The sequence below is a fragment of the Lissotriton vulgaris genome, chromosome 10, assembly GCF_964263255.1.
Source record: "Lissotriton vulgaris chromosome 10, aLisVul1.2, whole genome shotgun sequence".
Lineage (NCBI taxonomy): Eukaryota > Metazoa > Chordata > Amphibia > Caudata > Salamandridae > Lissotriton > Lissotriton vulgaris.
In genome coordinates, this window is record NC_141698.1 from 414,277,779 (window position 1) to 414,305,093 (window position 27,315).

The 27,315-nt window shown below is 46.3% G+C and overlaps 1 protein-coding gene across 1 annotated transcript in view; it reads left to right on the forward strand.

Annotated features, from left to right (window-relative positions):
• Window positions 1-27,315, forward strand: part of EME2 (essential meiotic structure-specific endonuclease subunit 2) — a 162,327-nt gene that overhangs the window by 24,318 nt on the left and 110,694 nt on the right. The window contains exons 3-4 of the mRNA XM_086941244.1: window positions 19,282-19,374; window positions 24,600-24,709. Coding sequence (XP_086797370.1) covers window positions 19,282-19,374; window positions 24,600-24,709 — 203 coding nt within the window. The remainder of the gene's footprint in view (window positions 1-19,281; window positions 19,375-24,599; window positions 24,710-27,315) is intronic.

Consider the following 27,315-nt stretch of genomic DNA (forward strand, 5'->3'; position numbering starts at 1 on the left):
CCCTATCCAACACCAGTGTGAGTTGAGTGTCGTCAGCGTATGAAATGGAACTGATCTGGAATGACGCGATCAGTTTCATAAGGGGTACCATATAAAGGTTAAAAAGAACAGGGCTCAAACTAGAGCCCTGCGGGACCCCTGAGCTGACGTCTTTAGCCTCAGACTGGTATGGACCTAGCACTGTAACTTGGCGTCTATTGGTAAGGAAATTCCTACACCATGCCAGGACCTGTCTCCCTACCCCTGTGGCAGCCAACCGGTCCACTAAGATGTTATGTGAGACCGTATCGAAGGCTGCCGACAGGTCAAGTAGGATAAGGACAGCCTTCTTTCCTTGATCCATTGCTGCCCGTAAGGTCTCTGCGGTGAAAAGCAGTGCCGACTCGGTAGAATGTTCTGACCGGAATCCTGACTGATTAGGATGGAGAATGTTGTTCTTTTCCAAAAAGTTAGTCAGTTGACTATTGACAAACTTTTCAGTCAGTTTAAACAGGATAGGTAGCAAGGAAATGGGGCGCAGATTGGAAAGGGTGGAGGGATCGGCAAGAGCCTTTTTCTGGAGAGGCTTGACAGCTGCAAGTTTCCAATCATTAGGAATACTTGCCGTAGTTAGAGAGGAATTAATAATCCTGTTGATTATCGGATTAACCATCTCTACTAAAAGATGCAACACCGGAGGGGGACAGGGATCGAAGGGAGATCCCGATTTGCTGGCCAGGATCGCCTTAGCAGTTTCCTCAAGGGGTACTGGAGCGAATTCATCAAAGCAGGGGGAAGTTGTCGTCTCCACTATCTGTTCAACGTCCAGAGTCGCAATTGCTCCTGATGGAAAGGTCTTCTTGATAGCCAGGATCTTATTATCAAAGTAATCAGATATTGCATTACAGAGATCTTGAGATGGAGGATTCCATTCCAAAAAATGAACAAGTTAAAACATCTTATTGAAATAAGCACAACAATAAAAACTGGCAGACACATGGCAGCCCAATTCAGGGTCCCTAGACCCAATTACCAAACCAAGAATGCATTTGAGAGGTGTCGCACCCCTGCTGAAGCTAAGCCCCTGCCCGTCCCAACTGGAACTTGCAGTTTTCCCTGGAACTCGTGACTGTGGCCATGTTCAACAAAATGGCCTAGGGTCCCTGCTCTGGGATCTCTTATTTTAAATATATTTTCACTTCATGTGTGAACCCACAAATAGGTACACTTGTCTGTAAATGAGCAACAGCAATCAAACGCAGTTGTGGCGATATATTTATTTAGGCTTAAGCTTGAGTGGTACGAAGCAGTTGGCTACCAAGTATGCTCTGCCAGACACAGCGGTCTCAATCTTGATATACTGTTTGAACTACTTTGATATACATTGAAATAGCTGAGTCAGACGTGTGCAGACAGTGGTGTTTCGTAAGTTAAGCCTTATACAATCAGAAACTGGAATCTTAGCAGAGCATGAATACATTCACACAGTGTGAAGACGGGCAGTTTTTGACATCTGCTGTTCTCATCCTTTCTTATCTACCTGTTCGATCAGTTCATGAAAACAGAGGGTAAGCTTAACAAAGACAAACAGTTCTCACATTTTTAAAGTGGTCCGGCATATATGCAGAAGCCAGGCTTTGTACAGCTGCATGGCTCATGAAATCCCGATAAATACAAAACATGGAGAAAACTTGATCAAGATCACACATGCCCTCATTGTCATCTCTGCTACAAGAAGGCTTGATGGTAGATTTGTAAAGTTGGTGCATGTGTGCAGATCTCCATGTTTCTTGATCTTGCCTTTTACAAATAGTTTTATTATGTGTCTGGCAGGCCCATGTACTAAGCCAAGTTGTAAATAGAGGGGGGCACACAGGCCGTTTAATAGGGTGAGCTGAGCCATGAGTTTGGCTTGACTCGAAGAGTGCGTGCACAAGCCAAGACTTAAAAACGTTTGGTATGTATATCGTACTAAAAACCTAATGTAAATTATGATACAATCACTTCAAAATTCAGAAAAGAGAATTTCTTTAACAAACAGAAGCATTTATCAATATCACATCAAATGTGTTCACTGCATAGGCAGACGTTTATTAAAAGCGCTAGTTTTTAGAAACATTTATAACTTGCCCTCCAACAACAATACTATTAGTGAACTAAGAGGTAAGTCAGTAGGCATGTAAACTTGACCTAGATTCATATTATAGATGGAGCAACATCCCAACCTATTAAATCAAATATAAGCGGTGCTTGTAAAGTGCACAACCTCAACTTAAGTATTTAAAAGTGTGCTCGTAGGTGATAATAAAGGAAAAAACAGGCCCTGAAGCCAAAATATGTGCCTAGGGTTTGGATAAGCAGTGAAGCTGGTATTGATTCCAGGTTATCTGGTTTCATATTTTCAAATTCAGCCATTAGATGATAATAGAGTAATCTAGATGGAGGTTCTAGATTATTTGCTGTTATTCCGCATCTGAGCACCAGACCATCTTGACCTATGGATCAATCAGGCCATAAATGAGCTAGCCCCTGAAGAAGTAAAGAAACCTAGGACCAAACTAGCCCCCTCACCATGGTACACAGCTGAAGTGAAACTCTGTAAAATTAAATGCCGGCCCCAGGAACGGATCTGGAGTTTTGACTACAGCCTACAGCATAGGAAGGAATACACAAGAGCCTTAGAGGACTATAAAACTAAGATAAAACAAGCTAGTTTAGTTACTAAAAAAGATCCAAGAGGCCACTAATTCCTCTAAGGAACTATTCAAAACAGTATTGTGCCTAACTAAGTGTCCCGAGACATAATTGTTGTCCCAGACCAAAATTTTGTAGACATACTGACCCTGTTCTTTCAACAAAAAGTCCAAGGAAGTCCATGACCTATCCATCACAGTAGGAGATGACAATAGGGAACAAATAGAATCCCTCTCTAACTGTCTATCTCAATTTTCGTCTCTAAATGAAAATCAGATCACCAATCTGATAACTCAGACTAAATCAGGATCACCCTTGGACCCATGTCCCCCTTACATACTTCACCTGGCCCCCGAAGTAATTAGTTCAACCCTAACTCCTCTTCTCAATGAGATAATAAGGTCCGGAGTCTTCCCTCAAAGATGGAAAAAGGCCTGTATAAGATCCATCCTGAAGAAGGACTCCCTTGACCCACAGGAAACCAAACATTACCGTCCCATATCCTGTCTTCCCCTACCATCTAAAATATTGGAAAAAGCCATAAATCGGGAGTTAATGGAATTTATAGACATCAACAATATTTTGGACGACTCCCAACATGGCTTCAGATCATGTCACTCCACAGAAACTGCCCTAGTAATAGTCACAGAGGAAGCACGTAGGACCATGGACAAAGGTGGCAGAGCTGTCCTAATATTACTGGATTTGACGGCAGCGTTCGATACCGTCAACCATGGGGTCCTACTAGAAAGGTTAAAATCTGTAGGTATCAGAGACACTGCCCTAACTCTACTCAGGTCCTTTTTAGACGCCAGAATACAACAAATCCACTAGGATGGAATTCAGTCAGGAGAGTTTTTCCTCCCGTGCGGAGTTCCCCAGGGTTCGGCGCTCTCCCCCACCCTATTTAACCTATACGTGACCCCGCTGGCCAAACTAATAAAAGCCCATGGCCTGCAATTGGTATCTTACACAGACGACACCCAGGCCAGCAATTGGTATCTTACGCAGACGACACTCAGCTAGTGGTGTCACTCACTCAGACTGTAGAAGCTACAGCGGAGTGGTTCCGCAACTGCCTCCTGAGTGTAAAGAGCTGGATGAACAGGAACTTCCTAAAGATAAACACTGAAAAAAACGAGGTAATTGAATTTGGACATAAACCCTCCATCTGGAGTTAGCTTTGGTGGCCTCCAGAAGCTGGCATCTGTCCCGTACCGGCACAAAAAGTTAGGAACTTAGGATTTATGATCGACAAAGATCTTACACTCGCCTCACAAGTCAATCAAGTCACATCGGCCTGTTTTTTCACAATTAAGGTCCTTAGGAAAATACTACCATTTATACTAGTTACATTAAGGAAAACAGTAGTAGGAGCCCTTATCCTATCTCGCATTGACTACTTCAACGCAATGTACCTAGGAACTGGTGAAAGGCAGCTTTCCAAACTCCACTCATTGCAGAATGCCGCAGCAAGAGTACTGTTGGATCTTACAAAACGTCACCCAACTTCCAATGGCAAATGCCAACTCCATTGGCTTCCTGTTCGTCGTAGAGTACAGTTCAAGGCCCTCTGTCTAGTTCACAAAACCATAAATGGAGGAGGGACTGAGGACATGAAAACTCTCTTTCCTCGCTATGTACCAAATCCCAAACTAAGATCCAGCAGTCTGGGTTTGATCCACATTCCCAGAATAAACAGAGCTAGATGGGGCGGCAAGTCTTTCTCACATCAGGCAGCAAAGCTATGGAACACCTTGCCCACCGAGCTACCCCTAGAAACAAATAAGATCCTTTTCAGAAAGGCATTAAAGACCTGGCTTTTTACCATGGCCTGACTGATAGTGGCATCCTTATCCTCCATGTAGCGCCAAGACCTTGCTATTTCCAACAAAACATGCCAGCTGGAAATTACATTTCAAGGCAACTGATTCTAGATTCAATGCCACAGTCTTTTTGTTTTACCTCCTGGTGGGGACAGTACCTACCACCCCTCCATACTAATGTGCTTTCAGTCCCCTATATTGGGATAAAAGTCCCAGGCATAGGTTTTTGAATAGCTTTCCTCTTGCTCCCTCATGTTTTTTGACAGCTCATTGTGTTTCCCCCATTGAGCTTGAAAAAAAGTATGCAAGTCCATTGTAGGAGATTTGCTTTCATAATATTTTTTTATTAAGTCTGCATGAGCCATGAGCTAGCCCGTGCACTCTCGCTAGCAAGACACTATTGCTTACAAAAAGAGCATGGAGCCCTCCCATTGCTAACCATCTGTTGGCTTGCGTGACACTGTTCTTTGTAGCCTCATAATTGGCCATTGGATGCCAAGCGTCATTTCCATTTCTTACTGTGGAACAGGGAAAAAGCACAGATTGATTTCACTTAATCCGTGCCAGTCCGCTACTGCTGGTGTGACTGAGGTGCTATTTTTATCATGAATAGTGCTTTTTTCTCAAATCTTATTGTTTAATACTGTATGTGTGGTAGACAATCTTATGGCTTCACCTGAATTTAGGGAAACTTTGGGTGACCACACTACAGTGCAGTAACTTTATCAAGTGCAGAGATGTAATGCACCGTCTGCCACTGACTTTCCTCTGGTGTGCAGACTGACATTAGCAAAATCCGAACCCTGGACTTCCCTGCTTGTTGTGATCCTGGGCACTCCACTCTAATCCACTCCAATCCACACCCCTATAATCCACTCCAATCTAATCCATGCCACTCCAATTAACTTCACTCCATGCACTCTTTTACACGCTGATCCACTCCACTCAAACCCACTCCATTGCACTCCACTCTATTCTACTCCAGTCCACTCCAATCCAGTAGACTCTATTTCACTCCAGCCAGTCTAATCCACTCCACTCTAACCCATTCCAATCCACTCCACTCTAACCCACTCTTCTCTCATCCACTCTATTCCAATCCAATCCTTGCTAAATAAATTCTCTCTAATCCCCTCTAATTCAGTCCACTCCAATCTATCCACTCTAATCCAATGCACTCTGGTCCACTCCACTCAAATCTACTCACTCTAATCCAGTGCACACCAATCCACACCGCTCTAATACACACCAAGCCACTCCACGCTAATCCACTCCTGTCTTCTCCTCTCTACTTCAATCCACTCTACTCTAGTCCACTCCACTTCACTCCAGTACACTCCAATAAATCCACTCCAATTTACTCCACTCCACTCTAATACAATCCACTCCACTCTAATCCACTGTTATCCAGTCCACTCTAATCCAGTCCACTCTAATCCAGTCCAATCTACTCCAACCAAATCCACTCCACTCTAATCCACTCCACTCCAACCCACTCTACTCAAATCCACTCCAGTCTAATCCACTCCATGTCAATCCACTCCATTCAAATTCACTCCAGTTCGGTCCACTCTACTCCACTCTAATCCACTCCACACAAATCCACTCTTCTCTAATCCACTCCACTCTAACCTATTCTTCTCTAATCCACTCTACTCTGATCCACTCCACTTTAATCCACACCACTCTAATCCAATCCAATGCATTGAAATCCACTGTATTTCCCTCCACTCCATTCTAGTCCACTCCACTCTAATCCACACCACTCCACTCTAATCCAACAAACTCCACTCAAATCCATTCAATCCACGTTAACCCACTGCAATCTGCTTAAAACCATTCCCTCCACACTAATCCACTCTACTCCATTGCACTCTACTCCACTGTAATCCACTCTACTTCAATCCGCTACAATCCACTCTACTCAACTCCACTCCACTCATCCCATCCACTCTAGACCACTCTACTACACTCTACGTCAGTCAACTTTACGCCACTCTACCCCACTCCACTCTAAGACACTTTATGCCATTCAATGACACTCCTATCCACTCCACGACACACTATTCCGCTCTATTCCACTCTGGGACACTCCACTCTATGGCCCTCCACACCATTATGTTTTAGCCATGCTGAACAGAAGCCTGACTAGTGTACATTATGGCTATATTGCATTGCCAAAGCCAATGGTTCTCTCTCAGGCGAGACCTATTGGCTTTACCAATGCTTGTTTTTGATGTCAGAACTGGCAACTGATGATGGAAGGATAGGTGAGACCCACCAAATGTCAAACGTATCCCCTTTTAAGTGCGAGAGGCTACTGCTTTCTTATCCCAGGCTATGTGGTGACTGATGGACATGGCAGCTTCATTCTAGCTAATTGTATACAGCCCATTTAGTGAGATTGCTAAACACAGCTCTTGCTGTCTGTCAGAAACAGCAGTGTATACAGTACTTCACAAAGCCATCACCTAGTGTGGGTCTCTGATTATCAGAGCCGACTGTCTGAGCTGGAGTCATTGTGCCGATCACGAGTGGTGTCTTCTGCTGGAGGTAGTCTAGAACATCTTCACCCAGTGGGGCACTCCTCAGGTAGACTTTGCACCCTCTGAAAATGCACAATTCCACTGTTCTGCTGTTTCCAGTATACATTGAGGAGAGCCTTGGGAGATGCACTTCAGTTGAGGTGAAACTTTCAGCTGCACAATGTATTCCCCCCCATACCTCTTATTCCTCAGGTTCTGAGGAAGATTCGGCAAGAGTTGGCTTAAAGCATTCCCATTCCCCAGATTGACCGAAAAGGATGTGATATGTAGACCTACTACCCTTCTTCACATGTCCTCCACTCCACCTGCCATTCAAGCTGGATCCCCTCTCCGGAGGGAGGGGATAGTTGTGCATCTAATCTCCTCCACCTACAAGCTTGGAGATTGAGGAGGAACAACTGATCTCCTTTCAGCTGCCACTGAAGGTGGTAGACGTCATCCTATCTGCACGTTGCCCCTCCACTAAGGCAGTCTGTTGTAACTTATGAGGCAACTCACTAGCATGGTACGTGGACAATGGTGTGGATCCCTTGCAGGCCAAGTTATTCTAAGTGTTGCAGTTGTACTTTCCTTTGCTCAGAGGGGATGACCATTGGCAATGTGAAGGGTTACCTGCACCAGGCGAGGTCGCCCCCGCTGCTCCTGCCCGCTGTGGCCAGCACTCTGCCCTGCTGACTGCCGTGCACTTCCTGCTACCACCTCCGTTTTTCGCCGCTGTTTGCCTGCTGCTGCGTGCCTGGTTTCCCCTGTTTTTTCGCCTGCTGTATTGTTCACTTGCCTCCCCTCGTATCTTTCACCTGTGCCCCCTCGTGTTTTTCACTTGTCTCCACCTGTATTTTTCACTTGTCTCCCCTTTTGCCTTCTGTACCCACCTGTCTCCCCTCGTATTTTTCACCTGTTTCCCCACGTATTTCACACTTGTTCCCAATTGTATTTTTCACTTGTCTCCCCTTTTGCCTTCTGTACCCCTTCTGCTGCCCTCCCCCACCTGTGGGCTCCCTCCAGCCGCCGGACGACCCAGCCGCCGCTGAGCCGCCCTCGGCCCTCCTTCCCGCCACTGCCCTCCGGCGTCTCCGCCCCCCTCCTGCCCATTGGCCGCCCCGCTCCCGCCACCCAGCTGACCCGCCCTCCCGGCTCCTTACTTATGACGGTCCCAGAGCGACCGCGCAGCGGACGTGCGCAGCGGGAGCGCCGACTGAGGTGCGCCAAAGGTAAGCCCGTCTGCGCCCGTCCGCGCCTGGACCGCGCCCAGTGCCATGACCCCTGGCCCCCGCAGACACCAGCCCACCCGCCGGACCTACGACGCCACCGAACTCTACGCACTCAACGCCGGAAGAATCCCGGGCTGCTATCGAGCCACCCCGAGACGCACCCACGGACCCTTCTGCTGCCACTCCTGCAAGTTCACCTGCATTCGGACCTGCACCACACCAGCACCGACCAAGCCGAACTCCAGCAGCAACCACCTCAAGTGCATCCTGCTCAACACCCGCTCCGTCCACAGACACGCCGTGGAGCTCTGGAACCTGCTCGACACCACAGCCCCAGACGTCGCCTTCCTCACGGAAACCTGGATGAACGCCTCCTCAGCACCCGACATCGCCATCGCCATCCCGGACAGCTGCAAGATCATCCGGAGGGACCGCGTCAACCAGACAGGAGGAGGCATCGCCATCATCCACAGGAACTCCATCCGCATCACGACCAACACCGACGACACCCTCGCACCCGCCGAACACCTGCACTTCCAGATCCACATCAACCCCAAGACGACCCTCAGAGGCACCCTCATCTACAGACCCCCGGGACCACGCACACAATTCAGCGAAGACATCGCCGACTTCATCAGCCCGCACGCCCTCCCCTCCGCCGACTACATCCTCCTCGGGGACCTCAACTTCCACCTGGAGAACAACAACGTCCGCAACACCACCACCCTGCTGGACAACCTCGCTAACCTCGGACTCAAGCAACTGGTAACCACCCCCACCCACTACGCCGGACACACACTCGACCCCGTGTTCTCATCCAGCAAGGACATCACCTTCAGCCACGCCACCGGACTCCACTGGACCGACCACAGCTGCGTCCACTTCAGCTTCAGGAGGACCACGATCCACAACCACCAGCAACAGGTTGCACGCAGAAGCTGGTACAAGATCACAGCCGACCAGCTCGCGACTTTCCTGAGCAAGAACCCACCCACCAGCGCAATGAACCCCAGCCAAGCGGCCACCAACCTCACGAAGTGGATCAGCGACTGCGCAGACGACCTCGCCCCTCTGAAGACCCCGCCTAACAGACCCGGCAGCAAGAAAGCCCCTTGGTTTACCGACGAACTCAAGAGCTCCAAGAAGAACTGCAGAGCCCTCAAGAAAGCCTGGCGCAGAGACCCAACACCGGACAACATGACTGCCCTCAAGCTCGCCACCCGGAAACACCACCAACTGATCCACGCCACCAAGAAAACTGCATTCAAGGATCGACTGGACAACAACGCACACAACAGCAAGGAACTCTTCAACATCGTCAAAGAGCTCTCCAACCCCGACGCCGGAAACAACGACATCACCCCCTCGCAAGACCTCTGCAACTCCCTCGCCTCCTACTTCCACAACAAGATCGCGGATATACACAACAGCTTCAGCACTCAACCGACGCACGCCACGACCGTACCACCGCCCCCCCCCACCACCCTCCACGCCTGGACCCCGATCAGCACCGAAGACACCGTCCGCACGATGAACTCCATCCACTCCGGATCTCCGACCGACCCCTGCCCTCACCACGTCTTCAACAAGGCCGACGCGGTCATCGCACCCCACCTACGGGACATCATCAACGCCTCCTTCGACACCGCCACCTTCCCGGAGAGCTGGAAGCACGCCAAACTCTGCGCTCTACTTAAGAAGCCATCGGCCGACCCCACCGACCTCAAGAACTACCGCCCCATCTCGCTACTCTCGTTTCCTGCAAAAGTCATCGAAAAGACCGTCAACAAACAGCTGGCCGCCTTCCTCGAGACGAACGGATCCCTCGACCTCTCGCAGTCTGGCTTCAGGGCCAACCACAGCACCGAGACCGCCCTGATCGCAGCAACCGATGACATCCGAGCCCTGCTCGACAACGGAGAAACAGCGTCCCTCATCCTCCTGGACCTCTCCGCGGCCTTCGACACTGTCTGCCACCGTACCCTAGTGCAGCGACTCAGCAACGTCGGAATCCAGGAGAAGGCACTGGAGTGGATCATCTCCTTCCTCGCCGGAAGAACACAGAGTCCGCCTCCCCCCGTTCAGATCAGAAGCCACCGAAGTCATCTGCGGCGTTCCTCAAGGCTCCTCGCTCAGCCCTACCCTCTTCAACGTCTACATGAGCCCCCTCGCTGCCATCGCACGCCAGCACAACCTCAACATCATCTCCTACGCCGACGACACCCAGCTGATCCTCCCCCTCACCAACGACCCAGCCACCGCCAGAGCCAACCTACTCGATGGGATGAAAGAGGTAGCCGAATGGATGAAGAACAGCCACCTGAAACTGAACTCAGACAAGACGGAAGTCCTCATCCTGGGCTTCTCGCCCTCCGCCTGGGATGACTCCTGGTGGCCCCCCGCCCTGGGCACCGCACCCAAACCGACAGATCACGCACGCAACCTGGGCTTCATCCTGGACTCCTCCCTCTCCATGACCAGACAAGTCAACGCCGTCTCCTCGTCGTGCTTCAACATCCTGCGCATGAGACCAGGAAGACGGTCACCCAGGCCCTCGTCACCAGCCGTCTGGACTACGGCAACTCCCTCTACGCCGGAACCACCGCCAAAATCCAGAAGAGACTCCAGCGGATCCAGAACGCCTCAGCACGACTTATCCTGGACATCCCTTGTCGCAACCACATCTCCGGACACCTGCGAGACCTGCACTGGCTACCGGTCAACAAGAGAATCACCTTCCGTCTCCTCACTCACGCACACAAATCCCTACACAACCAAGGCCCAGGATACCTCAACAGCCGCCTCAACTTCTACGCTCCCAAACACCAGCTCCGGTCGACCGGCCTCGCCCTCGCTGCCGTCCCCCGCATCCGAAGAGCCACCACAGGGGGAAGGTCCTTCTCCTACCTCGCCGCCAAGACTTGGAACTCCCTCCCGACCCACCTCCGCCTGACCCAGGACCACCTCGCCTTCAGGAAGCAGCTCAAGACCTGGCTGTTCGAGCAGTAGCGGACCCCCCCCTCCCCTAGCGCCTTGAGACCCTCCGGGTGAGTAGTGCGCTTTACAAATGCATTGATTGATTGATTGATTGACTCTGTCTGCCGGATCAGCCATCCCTGTTTAAGTCCCCAGTGGCCATATGTTTTCTCAAGGGCCTGACTAAACTTTTTCCTCCCACTCCCTTTGTGGTTCTTCAATAGGACTTGAATCTGGTTCTTAAATTGTTGATGGGGACTCCGTTTGAGCCCCTAAACAGTTGTTCCCCATCGTATGTTAACTATCAAAACTATTTTTGGTTGCAATAACTTCTGCTAGGAGTGTCACTGAGTTAGCTGTCGTCCTCCTTTCACAACACTTTTCCCAGACAGGTTGGTGTTGCAAATTAGGGCTGCTTTTCTTCCCAAGGTGGTCAGCCCCTTCCATCTTGCCTATCACCCATCCCACTTTCTACCCTCCCCCTCATCCCACAAAGGAGGTGGCATGGTTGCATATGTTAGATCCTAGGTGATCAGTCAAATACTAACTAGATCGCACCAAGGAACGCAGATTGCATTGTGAGCTCTTCATTGGCTACTGTGGTGTAAAAAAAGTGAAAGTGGTTCAGAAGATACTCTACAATTAAAACTTGCTACACCTTGGCCAAGACAGAACTGGCTGAGGGGATCCATGCTCATTCCACCAGAGACAAATCTACCTTTTCTGCTCTTGCATGGCGGGTTCCGATTGTGAATGTTTGCCCTGCGACAACTTGGGCCTCCTGCCCACAATTTCTAAACACTATCGTCTCGACTCTGAAATGAGAAGGGATGGTCACGTTAGGTCCATCCTGCAGGACTTCCTGGTATAATCATCCCTACTCCTAGGTGGGGTATTGCTGTGAAATCTGTTCTACTGGTAAGGAATCTGCAGGTAAACCTATCCAAAAGAAGACAAGCACTGGCGTTGCCAATAAGTCTCGCATTAATTAAGTTTGAGCAATTGGCATTGCTAAATTTTGCAACACCAATTGCAACAAAAGTCTATAAATTGTAGGCCAAAAAAAATTTGTATTTATTTTTGTAGCAATTGTGCCATGCTGCGCTTTAGATGAATATGTTTAAAAGTAAAGAGTGCCATGCTGCGATTGCTACAATAGTTAATTGTGGATGCGTTACCAATTGATGTGTGCACTGATGGCTGGTGGTGTGTGTGCCTGTAGAAATTGTGCACTGCCGGCTGGTGGTGTGTGTGCCTGGTGGAAGTGTGCACTGACGGCTGGTCACCTTGTGCTGTATGGCCTGCATGTGTTATGACTTATACCCGCATGCGTTACTACGCACGCCTACAGAATGGCGCTGTTGCCTATGTTTTTTTTTTATTGACCAATCTAAGATGGGCATTACTAAGATCGTAAGTTTCAATAATGCCAAAAATAAAAACTTAAGAGAATGAAAGCACTTTTCTTGTGGCAGAGCACATGGTAGCAAATGACAGCTGCCAAGCAAGACCTCAAAAAAATCTGCAATGTCCACAATTAGTAACAGAGCAATGGGGAGTGCGGAATAAAAAACAAGCAGTGCTGTCAGCTCCAGCTGCCATTAAGTCCACCGCATCCCACGTAGACGCAGCCATATTTGAGAGGGACAGAGGGAGAGAGGTAGAGGGAGAGAGGTAGAGGGAGAGAGGGAGAGAGGTAGAGGGAGAGAGGGAGAGAGGTAGAGGGAGAGAGGGAGAGAGGTAGAGGGGGAGAGGTAGAGAGAGAGGTAGCGAGGGAGAGGTGGAGGGAGAGAGGTGGAGGGAGAGAGGTGGAGGGAGAGAGGTGGAGGTAGAGAGGTGGAGGTAGAGAGGTGAAGGTAGAGAGGTGGAGAGGTGGAGGTAGAGAGGTGGAGGTAGAGGGAGGTGTAGAGGTAGGTGTAGAGAGGTAGAGAGAGAGAGAGAAGTGGTGGTAGAGAGGTGGAGGTAGAGAGGTGGAGGGAGAGAGGTGGAGGGAGAGAGGTGGAGGGAGAGAGGTGGGGGGAGAGAGGTGGAGGGAGAGAGATGGAGGGAGAGAGGTGGAGGTAGAGAGGTGGAGAGAGAGGTGGAGAGAGAGAGAGAGAGAGAGGTAGAGAGAGAGAGGTAGAGAGAGAGAGGTAGAGAGGTGTAGAGAGGTAGGGAGGTAGAGAGGTGGAGGTAGAGAGGTGGAGGTAGAGAGGTGGAGTCAGAGAGAGGTAGATAGAGAGAGGTGTAGAGGTAGGTGTAGAGAGGTAGAGAGAGAGAGAGAGAGAGAGAGAGAGGTAGCGAGAGAGAGGTAGAGAGAGAGAGGTAGAGAGAGAGGTAAAGAGAGAGAGAGAGTTAGAGAGTGAGGTAGAGAGAGAGGTAGAGAAAGAGGTAGAGACTAGAGAGAGGTAGAGAGAGTGAGAGAGAAAGAGAGAGAGGTAGCGAGAGAGGCAGAGAGAGAGCTGTGGCAGCTGGGTAGTGTCTGCGTGTCTTAAAGCTTGTGTATTAATGCAGCGTGAAGGTAGGGGAAAAAAGACAACAGAGTAGATGCGTACATGGTCAAAGGCAAAGAAATAGTCAACAGATGGGTGTTGTGTGACCTTTGACTGTGGGTGCTGTTACCTGTCCCGTACTAATTCACTTGTTTTTGTTCATCAGTGTCCAAATGTAATCTTGTTCTCCTACGAACTCGATGGTAGCGGAGTCTCCAGTGCTTAATTTGTAAAAAATGAAGTGCAGGTGCTCAAATATTTGTCTGAGGCCACACCTATTTGTATCTGGCTGGATATACCAGCGTGATTGTCGCAAAATCTGAACAAGATTCTGGTAATTCACAACACTTGCTGCAGTGCTGCCATAGATGGGCTGCAGTATTCCACTGCTGACTATTCACCCAGGAGTATGGTAATGTTTGTTGCCTTCAAAGCTGCTGTAAGACATCAGTGCCTTCACTCCATTGCTGATCATCCCTCCCATTTCCTCTACGAATGCTCTAGAGGGGTTGCTGCTTACCATTGCTGGGTGGGTCCCCAGGTCTAGGGTAACGTTTCTTAGTAGCACAGAGTGTCTGGTGCGTCGATCTCACTACTGACTGTACCCCAGGGCTGTGGTGATGCTCTGTGGCTGTTACCAAAGACATGCTGCTGTATCGGCCTCATTGCAGACTATACCTCAGGGCTGTAATCAGTGATGCTCGGTGCCTGCCTCTGTCTGCTACCACTGACATGCTGCTGACTTTTTCCCAGGGCTGTGGTGATGCTCAGTTCTTGCCTGTAGCTGCTACCAAAGACATGCTGTTATATCGACTCCACGGCTGAGTGTACCCAGGGCCATGGTGATGCTCTGTGCCTGTCTGTGGTTGCTGCCACAGACATGCTGCTGCATCTATCTCACTGCTGACTACCCCAGGGCTGTGGTAGTGCTTGCAACCCACAGCGGCTACTAGCACAGCTGAGTTGCTAAACCGGCTTCTGCCAGCCGGCCTCTCAGCAGGAACGGTGTTGAGAAATGAGGGGAAATGCGTGTTTTCAAGACTAGTAGTTACCTGGCGACCCCTATTCTGATGCTACATTTCAAATGTCTTTTGAAGATGTATGTGCTTATTGTTCTCTTTATTAACACACCTAGATGTCTGCAAGACTGTCCTTATGAGTTCCTTTTCCGGCTGTACAGCGCTCTGCTATCCTTTGTAGCTAGGTTGACACTCGACAAATACATCCCATAAAATAAATAAAAATGGAACAGAGCTCCCAGGACTCTAGTTACAGAGCAGTCTAAATGTGGTGGACCTGGTTTCCCATAACTTGTCATGTGGTTTTTTGTGGTAACATAAGTTATGTGGGCATACAAAGAATTACAAAAGAGGGGACTGAAATTGGCACACACCTTTGTGACATGAGCTACAGTGCCTGTTCGGACCATTAACTGTGTTGCATAAACTATTTGGAGAGAAAATGTAGACCTTTTTGAGAAATTCAGGAGAGAGGAGAGAAAAGAGACAAGCAAAAGGAAGTTAAAAGTTAACTGGTTCACTGGTGCTATGTACAGCGCTCTGATACCCGATTCGGGTCAAATTCGCGCTATATGAAAAAAAAAACGTCGGAGGGGGTAGAGGCCCGGTGGAAGGAGTAGAGTGTAGAAAGAGAAAGTACTGCGAGCATCCTCTGAAGCAAGAACACTAGAAACATCCTGGGGTCAAGGCTGCTGTCTCTCAGCTTGGTATAAAATAGATATTCTTTCTTCCACAGTCTGCGAGGCCATTGAGAACCAAATATGTTTATATAACATATGTTCGCTCTGGAAGGGTATGGGCGGGGCACATCCATGCAATCACTGTTGTGTGGGGCAGAGGTGGGAGGCCCTTCCTGTGCTCGGTCTGGACACCCCCAGGAAATCAATGGATGGGGCTTTTCGTCCAAAGAGGTGGAGAGGAGCGATTCATCCAGGAAATTAAAAGCAGGTTTGTGTTGGTAGGGGTTTTTAAAGCTGTCCTGCAAATGTGCAGTATTTGTCTTCGAAAATATAAAAAATGCCAGTGTCCAGGGCTCAGGACTCTTCCTACCCCTCACGCTACTGAGTCTCAAAGGAATGTGAATTAAGGGGCTTTTGGTGGGTGTGGGTGTGGGTCGTGGATGTCAAAAGAACGAAAATAGTTTTTGGAGAGTAAGAAAGATTTGCAGAGCTGGTGACCCATCAAATTCCGAGGGAAGCATTTAGCATGTTTGGAGGGTGAACATCATTTCTAGGCCTGATACACCTTCAAAAGAGGATTAGGAAAGGTTAACTTCTTACCGCCGTTAGTCGTAGTGAGCCGGCCGGCTGGCAGAGACACACACTGGCCGCACTGCCTTTGCTCAGTGAATAACTGATTGCGCGATTAGGCGCCCTGGGGCTGCTTGCCAGATAGTAGTACACTGTACTGCTGGCTGAACGATGCCTGCACAGCCCCTTCTCTCAACGGGGTCGGAGGTCATCTGACTTCAACGGCGACGATGACTCGTGGTGACTGGTGAGCAAATTATCTGTGGTGGTTATGTTGGGGCGGGCGTGACTGTGAAAAAAATCTGCGCGCGCTGTGCGCACAGCTCCTACCCCCATCAGATCCAAAATCCAGCCCGCCCAAATACATCAGTGTGTGCGTGCCGTGGCCCGCCCACCGGAAATTGTCAACACTGCAACAGTCAACACTGCACTGTGAACTAAGGGCTGCAGCGCGCGGCCGCCATGATCAACATATATATATAATTTATAAATCTGACTTGGATTTGGGCCCAAGACAGTCCAAGTCAGATTCATAAATTATATACAGGTTGATCATGGCGGCCGTGCGACGCAGCCCTGAGTTCACAGTGCCGTGTTTCTTGGGCTCATCTATGTGTGACGCACGTGCGCAGCAGATGCATAGACCCGGCCCTGATAATTATGTGCCGGTGCTAAGCACCGGAAAGCACCGGCACAAATTAAGCACTGGGAGTCTCCCATCCTCACCCTTTAGGTCACTTCATACACTCCAGTATCCCCTCCTTTCCATCGAGCTTTGAAAGGACCTTAGTGTAACATAAGCCCAGACAAGCAACCAACATGACCTATTAAGTCACCTTTCTCCATTGTCGTTTGTTACACCCTTTCCTTACTTCTTTGCACTTAATAGATGTTCAGGGGTAGGTGATTTGCTCTACAAACCCGATGGGACATATCATTTTACAAAGCAGTAAATTACAAATCGGTGTATAGTCTATTCCTGCTGTTTCAGAGCCTCTTGAAAGCTTTGCCGGGAACATGACCGTGACAGATCTGTTCATGGACCGTCTTTTATATGTCCAAACCCCAGTTAGCCTACTCAGCTTTTCTTTCGATGTCGAAAACGTGATGCTAATTTTAAGGTGTTCTCCTTTATATTATAAATAGCACACAATTCAGTGAATTACTGAATGCTTTTTATTTACAAGTTATTTTATAATTAGTATTAAAAAATACTGTAACTCATTCGTTGAATGTTTTCTTTGGAGGACACAATTTGTTTTCAAAGATTTGCCCTCCACTGTTCTCATTCCACTCTGAATCTTGGCTTGTCAGTAATTTTCCACGAGGCAGCAGTGTCTTGTGGCAGCTGTGCACTACCTTTTGTGTCTGTATATCATTCCCCTGGCTGATAGTGCAGAGAAAGGGCTGCATTTGTGTTCCAATTGCGGCGGATATCTCTGCCCGCCGGTGATGCTGTCTGCTGCCAGAGGGGTGTTCACCGTGTTTTAGCACTGCTCCTAGTCCGGAGGCTGCCGCCCGCCCCATGGTCCTCGCGTGGCTGAGGCCGATAGGCAGGGAAGTCATTGAGAGGTCAGAACATGGGCGGGGGGGATGAGATATAAATAGATGGTATCTGTCTGTTACATAATGTCGGCCTTTGAAGAGCCGTGCTCCGGCCACACAGTATCTGCAGACCCGACCAGTTGTGCACATTCAAAGGAACACGTTATCTCCCAACTTCTGTAGGCGGAGGGCCAGGCCGCCGTCTCACAGCTTTCTGGGCCTCGTAGCGCACTTCTGTTCTCACAATAGCAAGTAGAGCAAACCGTAACCTCTGTGCGCGCAAATGGACTCGAGTCTGTATTAAAAGACCTATCCCGAGTGTGTGAATCACTTCAAATGAGTGAAGATGACGGAGTTTCACTAATGGAAAAAACCCCTGTTGTAAACTAAATTAAGCAAGACTTCGATGCGTAAAAATGAAGAAAAGAAAACTAGGAAGTAGCAATCTTTGAGTGCACAACTTCACCCTACTATAGATGCGGTGCAACTGGGACATCAAATCGGAGCAATTAGATAACTACTGGTAAGGTGCAGGACACAGTTTGATTGTTTCGGAAACAAGTTGTGAATGAAAGAAGGGACAGAGAGGAGGAAAGGTGGGAGGGAACACGGCCTGGGGGAAGCTGGCTGGGGAGGGGGAGGAGAAATGCAAGTAAAGGGTGTGCGCAGGGAGAGAGAGGGGAGGTGCTGGAGCTGGGGAACAGATGGCTGTGAAAGTTTATGGCCCAAAAGCGCGTGCCTGTGGCCACGTGAACTCGAAGAAAACCGCACGAAAAAACCCGTGGTTTCACGAGTATTTTGAGCACTTGAATTCTCGCCATTTCCCATTCCTTCGGAATGGAAAAGGCGAGACCTAAAAAAGTTACTTACCTTCAGTAAAGATCTTTCTGGAGGATACTGTATCTCCCTGCTGATTCCTCACTGACCCGCCCAGCCCTCAGTTTGATGAATGATCTTTACACACCAATTAATAAGATCCTTTTATGCATTCTTTTGGTCCTGCGAAAAGATTTCACTGGTGTCTTTCTACCCTTTCGCCTCGAAGGCTTGGATAAAATGGAGGGCAACTGACATCAGTACACCAGGGATGGTGCAATATGGGCTTAGTGGCGTCATCTAACGTCCCTTCCAGCTCTGATCAAGTCCAGTGTCCTCTATGTGAGACCTTAAAGCTGTCAAGTTCACTGATCCAGTGTGATGCCTGGGGTTGTGATACAGTTGAGGAGTCTGCAGGTATCCACCAGAATGACCGTTTCTGCAGATAAGTAACTTTTTCACTGAAAAATTAGGCCCCACCTCCCTGAATTCACAGGATGTGGACTTGTAAGTCACCCACCCACTAAGGTAACTTTACACTCATAAATAGTAGATGGCTTAAAGTAGTTAAGTTACTCAAAAGTGTAAGAATAAATTTGCTTGTGTAGATTTACTCACATATAAGGTGACCGTTGCCACATAATGTCCTACTAAGCTGACTGCTGGATTTTTCAGGAGCCCAACCTGGTTCTCTGAAAATATCAGATCTCACACTGAATGCTTTTAAATCCTAAAATGTTATTTGCACAGTAATCATTACAGTAACAACTACTAAACAGCCTGGTGTGTTTTAATTGTTTGTAAAAACGGTAAACTGTGTTATAATGTTTATACTGAGAATACGCTTTGTTATTGTATGAGAACACTACAGAAAGAATAAAATAGTAGATTAATTATACGCAATACTTTTTTTAAGTATATGAACACGGGATGTGTCTGCTTCCACAGAGTGGCCTAGAGGTAAAGGATGGAGAAGAGGAGGAGATGCTGGTGTTGGTGGGGCCTGAGGATTTCCTGAAGAGTGTCTACTCCTTAAGGAAGGTAAGACCTGGATTTGCTTTGGGCCCAGAGCCCGGTTGCTTGTAGTCAGTGAAACGCTATTGTTGGTGGCAACTTGATGATGTCTCTGCCCGCTGTACATGCTGGAGACTGCAGTGGGCCACAGGAGATAGTCTAAGGCACACCAGTGATCCTAGGACTAAAGTCTTTTGTTGTAGAGTCTTCTAGGTCTGAATTCAAACAGGTGACCTAGTAGAAGCTACCCACAGTGGGTTCCTAATTCACTTAGCTAGCCACACAGTTCCACTTGGGCTTTTCATATTAATGTTGGAAACATCCCTTTTTCCAGAGTTAAATTATGCTTTTTGAGTAGTCATCAGTGGATTCTATTTATTTGGGATTAGGGAGTTGCCACTCGCTCCAATTACTTTTCTGACCTGTGTTATATGTCTAATGTGTGACGTGCTATACTGCTCTCTGGAACGGCAGTGAAGTAGACTACAATTAAAAGCTGATAGATAGGCACCAAAGATAGGTAGAAGAGGTTATCCAAAATTATTTGGAGAGCAAGAAAGCTTATGTTGCTAAATGCAGCAAAGAGACTCAAAACCTGAATAGTCTTCAGGCATCAACATTGAAAACATACAAAATATCCAATCCTCAAAACAAATCATTGAGAATACCTGCTTCATTTTTGTAATCAAAGAGTTCAAAGATCCAGGACTTAATTCTAGACAGTGATTAATTCTCTACATATCCTACATTTCAAATTATCTCACTGCAATGGTACTTTTCCACATTTACTCCAATCCTGGAGGAGGAGATAACTACATTGTCTTCCAAGATCAAGACATCTAATGTGCCAGAGAATTTTTTCCCAACCTCCTTCATGTAACATGTCATTTGCATTTTGATATCTCTAATGGCTCCTCTGATAAACGTTCACTTCTTTGTTGGCATGTCCCAAGCCAGTTGCAACATATGTTTATCTCTCCATTCATGTAGAAACCCACTGCAGACCCACAAGATGTGCTCAACCTTCTCCTGATGTTCAATTTGTCATTCCTAAGCAAACTTTAATAAACCATAGGAACAAACCACCTGTAAGACTACATCGAACAAAACCAGTGAATGCTAGTTTTTCCTTCAAGGGGAAAATGCCCAGCCCTGATTGACATCAGAAACGAGGGCCCCCTCACCTTTGTTGAAGCCCTGCAAGCAGCATTGATCCTCCTTGATCTCTCAACATCTTATGGCACTGTTGACCTCAACATTCTGTTGTGGACATTGTGAAACTAGTCTAGGATATCTTAGATTCCCTGTACATAGATTAGTTAATTCCTCTTTGGTCGTACTCAACAAGTATGCATGGGCTGTTTAGAAGCCTTCCTTCTGCGATCTCCATGTGGTGTCTGCCAAGGGTCCGTGCTCTTCCTTCTCTTGTTCATCTCTCTATACAGCCACTGTGTCAGCTACCAAATCACATCATAATCCACTTCCAAATATATACTAAATGCACAAATCTACAGCCGGAGAAAAACCCTGAGGTAATACAACATTTTTTACACCAACTACGATTTTGGATGACAAAAAACTTCCTTTGCCTAAATGAGATAAAACGGAACTCTTTTGGAAGACAAGATACTGTCTCTTTTTCATTTCAGTACCACCCAGTATAAGGCTTGCATGCACTACGACCATAGAAGCAAGAAAGATGGAGATAATTTTTGATTTGGGCCTTTCTTTCTTAAATCAAATCAAAGTTGTAGTGAAGTTGGTAAACCTATAAGTATACTTACTCCGCAAAATCTTCTCTCTCCTGCAAACCTCTTAACAAATTGAACTTTGACAATGCCTCTTCGCCTTGTGATGGATGGACTTCTCCTGTATGATTTACAATGTGCCGTTTACAGGCCTGAAAAAGAGCTTGATTGACTAACTGCAAACCAAGTCACCAAGTGTGCCTTAAAGTGCAAATATGTGCTAATGCTAAACAATCCACTGTCTCCCAATGGGTGCTAGGATTAAGGTTAGTTCCTGCCATCGTGTTTTGGAACTACAGGCATAACACCTCCAGAGACTAAATAGCCTCGTCGGAGAAACGCGCTGAATGCGGCTCGCTCCTGACGTTCGGATCCTCCTAATTGAAGGACACCAAAGACTTAACTTGGGTGCAACATCACTTACGGCCCACATAGTTTGAAAATTAAGCCCGCTTACAATATTTACGTCCAGGATACTAACCAGCAAATTCCTGAGGGCTGACCGCTGTCCAAACTACGGCATTGTGGTTATTACCAAGCATTTTAATTTCTGTAGTCCTGATGATGATCCCTATAATTAATGAGCTTGGGATCGAAACGTTGTCGACATACTAAACAGTGCCACTGCTTTCCATTGTGTAGTTCTCATGTGGTCACTATGTTGGTTTGCTTGCCTTACTGTATGATTAGCTCAAGCTTCCAATGCTCAAGTTCTTGCCTGTTATTCTTTGTGTTTTATGTTTAATGTTTGCTTGTTTTTGTCCTACATATCGGGTGCAGGATTGAGTCCCGTTGTATCATTCTTGCTGCCATTGTTAAAATATTTCTGTTTTCATTGCAAATTAAATTCCTTGTCCGGCTGGACATTGAAAATTTATAGTAACCATCAAGGACTATATCATTATTATGTTTTCTGTATTTGTTTTCTAAGGACCATTGTTCTATAAAATAATTGACACCCGGGGTCCTTAGTTACTCTTCGGGTTCCCTTGTTTGTTTAGAATAAAGGATTAAGGTTAGTGCATCATCTCCAAGGCCTACTGGAACATAATAAATTGTCCCCCTTCATCTAGGATAGTGTGTTCACTTTCCGTAAATGTGAATCCACTTCCTATTGCCAGAAATATGGAGGACAAACCCTATCTGTGCTGTGTCAAAAAGTGTGGAACGATCTGATCTGTAAACTCAGAAGTGAAGCTCCATACTTTCAATCTAGGAAATGTCCGAAAGTTCTTTTCAAGATTGTCTTGGCCTAAATCTGTCTGAGCTGCCATTGAAAATGTGTTAATGTCTTACCCAGATGGACTCTAGTGGCCCAGCTGTAATCCGTACAGTTTTGTTTATGTCTGTCCTCATTTTTCTATAATGAACAGTGGCTCAAAGTTATCCCTTGATGACAGCCAGTACTTAGTAAAACACCAAAATAAATAAATAACTAAATCAATAAATAGGGTGAGCGATAGGGGCGTGTTCAGGTTTTTACAATTAGGCTCAGCTTAGCGAAAGTGCCTCAACTATTGCAGTGCTGTACTTGGGTTAAAGCAACGCTCCAATAAATTGTCTCAACATATTCTTTGTTAAAAAGCATTCTTCTCCCTTCGCCTGATGGTAACAAGGCATATCTTCCACCATTCCAGAGCTGATGACATTTTAATTAGGACTCTCAGTCAGAAGTGCTGAGTTGCTCCGTTACAGAACAGACCTTTTAGCTAGAGGTTGGTTGTCAGAAAGGAAAGTCTTTTTGAGGGACTTTTCTTCCGAATTTTTCTGCTAGTGCTCTGTCCTGCACAGGCTTTCTTTCATGCTGCAACATGTTTATTTTCAAGCTCAGTGTTACGCCAATGTATAAAGCATAAACACCCCAGAGGGTATACAAGCAGTAGACTCTAGGGACCAGATGTACCACCATTTGGAATTGCGAGTTGCAAATTACGAAAAATAGCGAGTCGCAATTTTGCAGTCCCAAATCCAAATGTACAACATTGTCAGAGACACTGTTAGCGATTCTCAATGGGGTCGCAAAATGCGAGGCTCATTAATATTCATGAGGCACTCGCATTTTGCGACCCCATTTAGAATGGCTGGCCCTCCCAGGGATGTTGGCCTCCTGGGCTCTGCAGGCGACCATGTCTAGGACTGCTTTTAAATAAAGCAGCTTTTTAAAAAAAATGCAGCCTGTTTTCCTTAAAGGAAAACTGGATGGGCCTCTTGTCTGTGAGGATTTCTTTCACGGATGCCTTTGGTCTGTAATTTTGGGGATGGCAGCAAGCTATGTTGTTCCCCTGTGACAATCGGCGCCAGCTCGCACTTCTTTTTGAACTCTAGAGGCTGCAGCAGCCTCCCCCGATCGTTCAGTCTGTGGACCGGCCCATTGTCATTCTGACTGTGGATGATTATCACATAAGGAGTGACAATGGGCCACAGGCATAGTGAAGCACCTGCTATATCTGCTTAAATGGGTGGTGGGGGGTCAGCTAAAAGTGTTACTTGGCCCTTTCTGACTTTGATCTGCGGCTCTCAGGTTGGCATTAGACAGAATAACGAATAAACACAGCAGAATAATCACAGCGATGTAACTGTGGGGAGGGGGTTCAAGGGTACCAAAGTAGCCAAAATTGGCGACAGAAAGTGAAGTGCACGATTGTCTCAACCTAATATAAACTTATTTTGAAGTCTACTTATGTTGGTTGTCTGTTTACTTACTTATGTACTATTGTGCGACCTCCTCTGATGTGTCTGTAATACGTACCTTTTGTCCGGAACTTTTGTCCTGAATTTTGACATTCTCGCCTGAATTTTTGGGCAGAATTTTGACACTTTGTCCTGAATGTTTACATTCACTGTCCTGAATTTGCACCTATGCCAGTTGGTCACCCTAACTACTTCCTTTTGTTGAAGTATGCTGTGTTGAGGTAATCACCACATAAATTGAGGAAATCTGAGCTCATTTAATAGTTATTCTAAAATAAGTATGAAAATAAACACAAAAGGTAAATATAATGTAATGCAAGTGTTTGACACAAAAATTGAAAAGTTAAGGTGCAAAGGAAGAGGTTTGTGGTTCAGCACTTACAATGCAGACATTTACTCCTTTTGGCTATTAGCAATCTTTGGTTACTTATACACTATTGAAACCAGATTTTAATGTAATCTGACAGGAGCACAGGAAAGATTGTCACAGTCAAACTGGGATTTCCTTACCGCGCCCTCAAATAGGATTGAGGAGTGGAGGTGAAATTATAAAATAATTCAAAATTGTGGTGAGGCACAAGATGGTCACCACTGTATAAGAGAATACATAAACCTTGAAGCTTGGATTGAGGCTTCAGTGTTGCAGTATTCCTTAAGAGAATATCTGTTTCTGATGTGTTGAAATCCTTGCCGGTGTTCTATGGACTCCTTTATTTCTCATTATGTGTTCATATGCTCTTCTTGCATTGCATTGATGGCTGAAACCTTGCACTTTCCTGTGCTCAGTACCTCTCTGGGTTTTCTTCTGCTCAGGGCTCAAGTGAAGCACCAGCAGTGACTCAGTCATTTGCTTTTGATGTTGCAGACAGACATCCAGAGAAGAAGATCTGCCTGATTGTGATCGGACTAGAGCCCTACCGATAGTAAGTCCTATTTATTCACCTTTTGGGCAACGCAGATGCGTATTTGTGAACTGTAGTATGTTTCCTAAAGATGCATGAAAACATGCTACAGATGTGTGAGACAAAGCAGACAACATACTCGTTTTACTAGGAAGTTGGAAAGGTGAGTCATTATATGTCTGATTGTGAATTATTTCATGTTACTGTATATAGCATATGTGTAGCACACAGGTGCCTCTAGTGTAGCATTGTGCCACTCTAGCTGTATGGAGTGACCTGTACTTTTCGTTGGAGAAGTATGCGGTTGTAGTATGACCTATTTACAAAGTACATGCCTATCCACCGCTGGAGAACCACGTATCGAGCTGATTAGGTCCTCAGTGACCCAGAACATCAAACACAGCACTTTGCTCCTTATGGTAATGGGGTTTAAGAAGAGGACTGTAGGAGAAAAGGGAATGCGAAGAGATGCAGAAGTACAATCAGAAACAGTAGAGATATTTAACTGTCCTTTTGGAGTATTAGATTACCGGCACAAGTTACACAAACCAGCCTTCCTACAAAAAAGTTCAAATAATCCCAATCCTAGCTCCCCCTCCCAATTTATAAGACCTTCTCTCAACTGTACCCTTAACATACCTTCAGTCTCCATCGCTTCTACTTTGACACCTTCCAGTCTCGGTCCTTCACAAGACCCTGTTACCTAGAGAAACAATGTGTTATTTACCAACCACAATTTCTACCCTCACACTCCATCACTTTAGAGATTATTCTTAGATCTTTCAACTAACTGCAGGGTTATGGTGTTTTTAGCAGTCGTGCCTCTCATGTATTGGGCTTTTGCTCACTGTGCCTAGCACTAAGGTATTTTATTGTGTTCCTGAAATTCGCTCCACACCTGGATGAAAATACAGAGGGAGTTATCTGCATCCTTATCTGGAAGGTTGTAAAACATGCTTTGACATTAAGGATAAGAGAGAACCCCCTCTCAAACTTTATCTAGATGGGGAGAGAGTTCCAAAGTTTTCAGGCTTGTTCTGTGAGTGAGTGACCTCTCTGTCAATTTATTGAACCATGAAATTTTGTGTTGGTTGGATCGGAGGCTTTGTCTAGGGCAGTATATCTGCAATTATTTTTGAAGAATGCTTCTCCTATTCCACGCAGCACTACATTAAGCGCATTTTGTTGAACTCTATTTATCAAAACACTTTAAACCATTGCAGAGTTATTCGGAAGATAGTAACTTGATTCCAGGGTTTCAAATGTAGGAGCAGCCTGGCTGCTGCATTTTACACCCGTTGTAAATGGTGAGCAGGAATATCTGGGTACCTAGGTATAAAGCATTGGTGTAATTCAGACAAGAGAGCAGGGGTTTGGTTGAGGCTTGAACTCTGGAGATGAAGCCTATTTATTGGAATATCCATATTAGCATTTTGGGCATATTGTTTTTGGTTTCCCTACACCATCTAATTGTAGTTTTAGTGTACGATATGCATCAACGGTGATTCTTTGGCTTTTTGCTTTGTTTAATTTGTGGATACTTGTCTTAAGCCTGCCTGCAAGTCTAGGTTCTGTTGTCATGGTGGCTGTTTTCAATATGAGGATTTCCGTTTTGTCTAACCTGAGTTTGAGATGATTGGCAGTCATCCAGTTTTTAGCAGGGACCAAACATGGTGCCAAATTGAATTTGAGGACATTCTGTGTGTTATCTGCATAGGTGAACGAGAACAGATCAAACGATTGAATCAATACGGTCAGAGAGCTGACTTTAATGTTTAAAATAAAGAAAGAGCTGTCTGTGTGCTTTTGTTTTGTGTGTGTGAAGTTGCTAGAAGTGCTTTCTTTTTTGTTCTATTGTCAGAGCATCCGTATAAAATGCCTTTAGTTGTGATTAAGAAGTTAGAGTTTTGTGTGTGTGAATTTGGTGGAGTTTGTGTGTGTTTTTGCATGCATATGACTAGTTGGAGTGCTGTGTTATGTCTAATAGTGAAGTTGGTAATTCCTGTTTTTGGTAAAACTGCAGAATTACAAGTGGCTGTTTTTTTCTCATTTGGGTGTTTACCAAGATTTAGTATATAGAATTATTGTATACATTGTTTGTTTGTACTGTGCATGTCTAATGCCAAATACAACACAGGCTATTTCTTAACCTGCATTTGAGAGAACCTCACAGTGTCTGGTGGAGCATCCCAAAATATTTCGACAAGGTCTTGCTTTTATAGTTGCTTAGCCTCTATAGGAGATATTATATGTTCTTAGTTCTGATGATGTACATAAGCTGTTCATTGTCATCTTAGATTTCATTCACTACTGTTACAGGAGGATATCCGAACACTGGCACAAGTTTTTTAAGTCTTGTTTCGCTCCCATTTGTTAATTCTTTCTCATGCCCCTCATGAACTTCTTTCACCACAATTTGCCATTTTGTTCTGTTATGTCTTGCGGTAGGGAAGTGCATCTTGCATAGAAACACAAAGCCATATTCCAGACCAAAATGGTTCAGGGAGGCAGTCACTTGTGGAAGGATGAAAGAGGCAGTCATTTGTGGAGGATGAAAGTATGAAAAAGGCTTTTCAACACATGATCTTTAGGGATCGAGCCATGACTGACATGGAAGGAGGCTCACT